The sequence below is a fragment of the Drosophila simulans genome, chromosome 2R (assembly GCF_016746395.2).
Source record: "Drosophila simulans strain w501 chromosome 2R, Prin_Dsim_3.1, whole genome shotgun sequence".
NCBI classification, from domain to species: Eukaryota; Metazoa; Arthropoda; class Insecta; order Diptera; family Drosophilidae; genus Drosophila; species Drosophila simulans.
In genome coordinates, this window is record NC_052521.2 from 1,582,514 (window position 1) to 1,590,128 (window position 7,615).

Below are 7,615 nucleotides of genomic sequence, written 5' to 3' on the forward strand. Positions count from 1 at the left end.
GACCTATTCACGGCAATTTACGTAAACAACCCCAGGTTGACTCCGGTCGAGAAGCTATTCCATCTCCTTACGAAAACAAGTGGCGAAGCAAAAGCCATCGTGGCGAAATCTCCTCTCACGAATGATGGTTTTGCTTCGGCGTGGGAGGCGCTGCGAGATCGGTTCCAAAACAAGCGACTTTTAGTCAACAGCCAGCTCAAGCTTCTTTTTAACTTGAGCTCAAGAATCTGGTCATGCTCTAAAAGAGCTACAATCCACGATTCAGGGGTGTTTAACAGCACTAGCGCATTCCCAGGTATCCACAGAAAACTGGGATTGTCTCTTGGTTTTCCTTTGCGCGAGCAAACTGCCCAAGCAGACCCTGTCCTTATGGGAACAGTCGCTAACTACCAAATCCGAGATCCCAGCTTGGGAAGAAATGAATGCCTTCCTGAGCGAAAGGTATCGGACATTGGAAGCCATCGAAGATATGAAACCGACTCAGGCGGTTCCAAAAAGGCTTCAATCCTTCGAGACAAAGGTCAGCACCAAACAGAAAGGGTGTGACTTATGTTCTAAGGAGAACCATCCGGTACGATTGTGCCCGCGTTTTCTTCAAATGTCTGTTGACTCGCGCTCCGGCTATATAAAAAAGAAGCAGCTATGTCTGAATTGTTTTGCCAGAGGTCACCAGCTACGTGACTGCACAAGCACACACAGCTGCTTTACATGTAAGGGCAGGCACCATACGCTGCTGCATCGCAGCCCCCCAAATTCCGAAAATGCGAGTTCCTCAACCTCGCCCCCTACACAGCAACTTCCGAGACCCTCTAGCAGAAATGCATCGGCAAGCACCTCAGCGGTGCAAACTTTCTTCGCGTCCGGCACTTCAGCCGTCCTACTGAGCACAGCGATGATTGACGTGTGCCATTTGGGGACGAACTACCGAGCCCGAGCCTTAATCGACTCGGGATCCGAGGCGACGTTCATTTCAGAACGCCTGTTCAACCTCATCAAGTTGCCATTCCGCAACACCCAGACCCAAGTCTCCGGGTTAAATCATTCGGTCTCCGCGAAATCCTCGAAGCTGTGTCACTTCGGGATTCGCGCTCCTACTAAGCCAGGTCTACAGTTAGACACTGAAGCGAACGTCCTTCCGGAGCTCTCAGGCAAACTGCCCTCCTATCCGATCCCTCGGAATTCTTTGAAGGACCTGCCCGCACTCCGCTGGGCAGATCCTACCTTTTTTGAGAGCTCTCAAATTGATGTACTGATCGGGGCTGACATTCTACCATCCATAATGATGGATGGCACCCGACAAAATATTTGCGGCTCGCTCCTGGGCCAAGAAATTATTTTCGGGTGGGTGCTAACGGGGCCGATTTCCAAGGGTAAGCCGAAACGGGTCGCATCCTTCACGACCCAGGTGCACCAAACAGGCGACCCTGATTCGCTCGACACGCTTCTCAGCAAGTTCTGGGAGGTGGAGGATCTACCAGTAAAGATGGTAAAAGAGTCGGACTCCTATTGTGAAAGGAACTTCCTCCAAACAACAACAAAAGACGCAAGCGGGAGGTACGTGGTGACGCTCCCGTTCCGGGATCCCGAGAATACCGGATCCGATTTAGGATATTCAAGGTCCATTGCGTTAGCTCAGTTTCTTAGAAACGAAAATCGTTTAAAAAGAGACTTTCCCTTAAAAGAGCAATATGACAGCGTGATCCAGGAGTACCTGGATCTGGGTCATATGAAAGAAGTTCCGCCGACTCACGATTCTCCCTCGTATCATCTTCCTCATCACGCGGTAGTTAAGCCCGAAAGCACCACTACAAAGCTTCGCGTTGTATTCAACGCTTCAAGTCCGTCGGCAAATGGGACCAGCTTAAATGATATCCTTCATGCTGGTCCAGTCCTACAATCCGATCTAACGATCCATGTCCTGAAATGGCGTTATTTTCAATACGTATTCAGTGCAGACATTACGAAAATGTATCGTCAGATCTGGGTCGATCCAAAACATACCCCGTTTCAAAGAATTCTGTTCCGAAACAAGGAAGGAGATATCCGAGACTTTGAACTAAAAACAGTTACCTTCGGGGTCAACTGCGCCCCCTTCCTCGCCATTCGAGTCTTGCAACAGCTGGCAGAGGATATCCAAGTGCCATTTCCAAATGCCAGCCGCATCATCCAGCAGCACATGTACGTCGACGACGTTCTGGCAGGGGCGAATTCCGTAAACGAAGCCCAAAGTTCAATTCGAGAGATGCAAGCAGCCCCAAGTGCCTCCGGGTTTCCGCTAAGAAAGTGGACCTCGAACAACAAAAGCGTCCTTAAAGACGTCCCGGCCGAACACCTTCTTCATAGCGAGTTCCTCGACATCGATGCCGAAAGCACGGCCAAGACGCTCGGTATTCGGTGGAGGGCAAAGTCCGACGAATTCTATTTCGTTCCCCCCGACATAGTTGTGGAACCCTTCTATACAAAGCGAGAAGTTTTGTCCCAAATCGCTAGGTTGTTCGATCCTGCCGGGTGGCTCGCGCCGTTCATAATCCGTTCAAAAATGTTCATGCAGGAGATTTGGTTGCAAAACTTAGGCTGGGACGATAAGCTTCCCACTGAAATGAGTCAGCGGTGGCAATCGTTTTTAGATGAGTATTCCGACCTCAACCAGATCCGGGTTCCGAGATGGATCTGGTACCAGCCTGAGGAAATCATAGTGTTGGGTCATGCAGCCGCCAAAACTGTGCAGTAGACTAATTTCATACTTGTTAATATTTAAGCCAAATTATCAGTAGCATGCCCATAGTGCAAACCGCTGCTCTCGCGTGCATTTATCTGTACGGCGCTCATTCCTTTGTTGTTGTTAGCTACCTACGCTAAGCTTGGGCGCAGCATTCTCGGCTGCCTGCCCGCCAGTTGCAATTTCTTCGCGTTTCGGAAAGGACCAACCTTACCATTGTCGCTATCGTAAATTATCGCTATTTCGCAAAATAAAACTGTCGTAATAAAACAAACTTTCTTCGGTGTTTTATTATTCTCAACAGCTATTGAAAAAGCTCAATAGCTAAACATTTGGTGACCCCGACGTGATTTTGTTAATTTGCATGCATTAATTAATGCACTTATCCCGTTAATAAATAAATATAAATATATTAAATCGCAATCGGTTGGACAAGTGAGTGGAGATTTCGGTGATAGTGGCTGTGTTTAAGCGAGCTAGAATTGCATATATACATACATTGCTACATATATCGTTGCGTGCATTGACCCCGCTTGCATTTTCGGCATCTATTTTGTGCTCATCTTCCCGCTGAACCGAATCAAAGGCGATTTGTTGCTATGCCCGCTGAAGGTGAAAAAAACAGGGTGACCTTTTTAAAGCGCAAAACCAATGCGCTGTTCAGCAGGTTGCAGAGGCTACAAACGTCGCTGTCTATAGAGACGCTAAGCGGATACGACGAATTCACTCTTACGGTGAGGCTGGAGCAGATTGATGAGCTGCAAAGTGCCTTCAATGTTCTGCATACAGAACTGGAGGAATTGGACTTCGACGAAATTGGCAGTGAAATGAGCGAGTCTTTCTATGAATTCATCGTTGAATTCAAGGCTAGGGTGCGCGCGGAAATAGCCAAACGCAATGTGCATTTCGCGCCGCACTCAACGCTTGCGGAAGGTATTGTGCCCCACCAGTGTAGTGGTCCTCAAACGCAGCCGCGGCCGAGGCCGATGCCGTTGCCGCCTGTGCAGCTGCCAACGTTTGGCGGCGGCTACGCAAACTGGGCGGATTTTCACTCCGTGTTCACGAGCATAATCGACAGCCATCCGGACCTCTCCAACGTTGAGAAATTCCAACATCTGCGGTTGGTGCAGCGCGCGCATTTATGGGAGGACCTGCAGTCCCTAAAAACGCTGGGAAGAGTTTCCTCGTCTAGTCCCATATCATCGCTCTCGCCGTTCCTGGATCAATTCGGACTTCTTAGAGTTGGCGGTCGCCTCCGGAATTCGTCGTTGGACTTTGATGGCCGCCACCCGAATAACTGCCACATCTCGGCAGTTATTAACTCCAGACCTTTAGTTCCCATTTCAGAGAACCCTGCCGATCTAGATGTCCTCACTCCGGCGCATTTTCTCAATGGTGGTCCGCCTTCGTCGTTTGACGAGCCAGATATAACGGGCCTAAACTATAATCGGCTTGACTCTTGGCAGCGCATCTCCTTTCTTCAGCATATATTTTGGTCGCGATGGAAGGAAGAGTACTTGACGTTGCTCCAGCAGCGTTCCAAGTGGCGCACCCCAAAGCCTGGCGCAGCCGTGGACAACGTCGTTCTTGTTAAGGACGAGAATCTACCCCCAATGAGATGGCCTTTGGCGAGAGCCATGCAGTTGATTCCTGGCAGAGACGGCGTCGCTCTAGTTGCAGAATTGAGGACCGCGTCTGGAGTAATAAGACGGGCAGTGAACAAGCTGTGTCTGCTCCCCCTTGAGGACTCTGTTGGAACACAAGCTTCCAACGGGGGGAGGATGTTGGGTCATGCAGCCGCCAAAACTGTGCAGTAGACTAATTTCATACTTGTTAATATTTAAGCCAAATTATCAGTAGCATGCCCATAGTGCAAACCGCTGCTCTCGCGTGCATTTATCTGTACGGCGCTCATTCCTTTGTTGTTGTTAGCTACCTACGCTAAGCTTGGGCGCAGCATTCTCGGCTGCCTGCCCGCCAGTTGCAATTTCTTCGCGTTTCGGAAAGGACCAACCTTACCATTGTCGCTATCGTAAATTATCGCTATTTCGCAAAATAAAACTGTCGTAATAAAACAAACTTTCTTCGGTGTTTTATTATTCTCAACAGCTATTGAAAAAGCTCAATAGCTAAACACATAGAGCACCACGGTTTCTGTGACGCGTCTCAGAGAGCCTATGGAGCGGCTATATACATCCGCGTCGAGATGGGGCAAAAGATCCTGACTCGCCTGCTTACAGCCAAAACACGAGTGGCCCCGGTAAAAACCGTCTCCCTTCCTCGGCTAGAGCTCTGTGGTGCCGTGCTCTTAACCGAAATGGTGACAGCAATCCTTCCGCAGATGCCCTCCGCCAGTTCAGATATCCGCTGCTGGACAGATTCCACAATCGTCTTAGCCTGGCTACGAAAGCCTGCGTGCAACTGGACCACATTTGTGGCCAACAGAGTTGCCAAGATCACGCAGGCGACGCCAGTCGACTGTTGGGCACACGTTCGCTCAGAACAAAACTCCGCCGATCTAGCCAGTCGAGGCGTATCCCTACATGAATTGGCAGAAAACCATCTCTGGTGGCACGGACCAGAGTGGCTGCAAGGGCCACGAGAGCTATGGCCAGCACAAAGCGACACTCTTCCAGTGACAGAGCTAGAGCAGCGCGCGGTCAAAGTGCATTTTGTCAAGGGCCCGTCCATCGACTTTCTCGAACGTTTCTCCAAATTGGACAAGGCCCTGCGAGTTCTGGTCTATGTTCAACGCTTCCTTAAACGCTGCCGCAAAGGTTCGTTCTTGCCCAGTTCACGACCTACAAGTGAAGAGATCCGAGAGGCAGAACGAACTCTGACCTCCATTGCGCAGCGCAGAGCATATGGCCAAGAGCTTCAGCATCTGACCGAGAAAAGGCCTCTTCCAGTGTCAAGTCCTTTGGTGAATTTGTTCCCGTTCATTGACCAACACGGCCTTTTAAGGGCGTGCGGCCGTCTCACTGCATCCAAAACCCTGCAATATGATGAACGTCATCCGATTCTTCTCCCCTATGACTGTAGACTGTCGCGCCTCATCGTCCAATTTACTCACCAGATTACTCTTCATGGCGGTAGTCAATTGATCGTACGCCTGATCCGAACAAAGTATTGGATTCCTAAAATCAAGAATGTGGTGAAGGCTGTGGTCAATCCGTGTAAGATTTGCACGATTTACAAGAAGAGACTCCAAACACAGCTGATGGGCGACTTCCCGACAGATAGAGTCTCCTTCTCGAGGGCATTCACCTACACGGGTATCGACTATGCCGGCCCTTTCGAAATAAAAAATTATACAGGGAGAGCGTGTCTCATAACGAAGGGATATGTTTGTGTGTTTGTGTGCTTTTCCACGAAGGCTATCCATTTGGAACCCACTTCCGATCTAACAACCGAGAAATTTCTAGCGGCCTTTGCTCGTTTCGTAGCGAGGCGCGGTTGTCCTCAGCGGGTCCATTCGGATAATGGTAAAACCTTTGTGGGGGCGGCAACTTTGATTTCCAGGGACTTTCTCCAAGCTATCAAAGAGTCCGTGACTGATGCATATAGCCATCAGGGACTCGTATGGCGGTTCATCCCACCAGGGGCTCCACATATGGGGGGTTTGTGGGAAGCAGGGGTGAAAAGCTTCCAAACCCTGTTCCTTAAATCGACGTCAGTCCGCAAATATACATTTGAGGAGCTGGCGACGCTTCTCGCTAAGATTGAGGCTTGCCTCAACTCTAGACCCCTCTCCCCTATGTCCGAAGATCCCTCGGATTTGCTGGCCCTCACACCAGGCCATTTCCTTATTGGAGGGCCGTTGCTTTCCACGGCGGAACCCGAAATAAAGGGCGAAGCCAAGTCGATAATAAATCGATGGCAACACCTCAAGGCACAACATCAGCAGTTTAGTGAACGGTGGAAAGAGGAGTATCTCAAAGAACTCCATAAACGAAGCAAATGGCAATTTCCGACCAGGAACCTACAAGCCGACGATATGGTAGTTGTCAAGGAGGACAATCTACCACCGAACGAATGGCGGCTCGGCAGAATTGTTTCTGCCTTTCCAGGAGCCGACGATCGCATTCGAGTCGTTGAGATCCGTACGTCTCGCGGCACCATAAAACGCCCTGTCCACAAAGTAATTCTGCTACCGATGGAGGACAAAGAGTCCTCCGTTCCTAGGGATTAGGGCACTTCCCCCATTCCGGGGCCCAAATAGTAGTCGGCTCACACTAAGCCTTTTCATTTCTTTATTGGCAGACTTACTCACTTCCTCCAATAATGGCTCCTCGTCCTCGTGCCACCCAGTCGTTGGAGAGCAGACGTACTCGAGGTATTAAATCCTACCGCTGCCGAGTCTGCTCTGGAATCCATCCTCTTCGAAAGTGCACGCGGTTCCACAAACTGAGCGCTGAAAAGCGCCTTCGGGCAGTACTTATTAATAAGTACTGCTCGAACTGCCTCGCCCATCAGCACTCAGGAGGAGACTGTCGCAGCCAAGAGGGATGCAAGAAGTGTGGAGGAGACCACCACACCCTACTCCACATGCACGAGGTCCTCCCCGCTCCGAACCCGGCAGCGCTACCAGCTCCGACGCGCAGAGAGCGCCATCCCGCTGCACCTCGTCCGGTCCGGATTTCCCGCACTCCGCCACCAGTCGCCAACAATCGCCCGCGTCAGCAGCAGCAGAAGGCTGTCCCCATACTGCCTACAGCCATCGTCGTGCTGGACACGGGCCTTCGACCTTCGAGACCGGGGCCATGATCGACCCATGCATGCCGGTGAGCAGCATCGACCGGTCGTTAGCGGCTGCGTTCCGGCTGCCCATCACTCGGCTGGGAGGCAACGAGGTCTGCTCGGTGACACTCCGGTCCCGAACAAGCACCTTCCGAC

The 7,615-nt window shown here is 50.8% G+C and overlaps 1 protein-coding gene across 1 annotated transcript; it reads left to right on the plus strand.

The window, feature by feature from the left end:
• The first annotated feature begins 892 nt into the window (after positions 1-892).
• On the plus strand, positions 893-6,911 carry LOC120284346. Its single transcript, XM_044922363.1, has 4 exons — positions 893-1,110; positions 2,014-2,702; positions 4,861-6,580; positions 6,698-6,911. The coding sequence occupies exons 1-4, from the start codon at positions 893-895 to the stop codon at positions 6,909-6,911; spliced, it is 2,841 nt and encodes a 946-aa protein (XP_044778298.1).
• Positions 6,912-7,615: the final 704 nt, after the last annotated feature.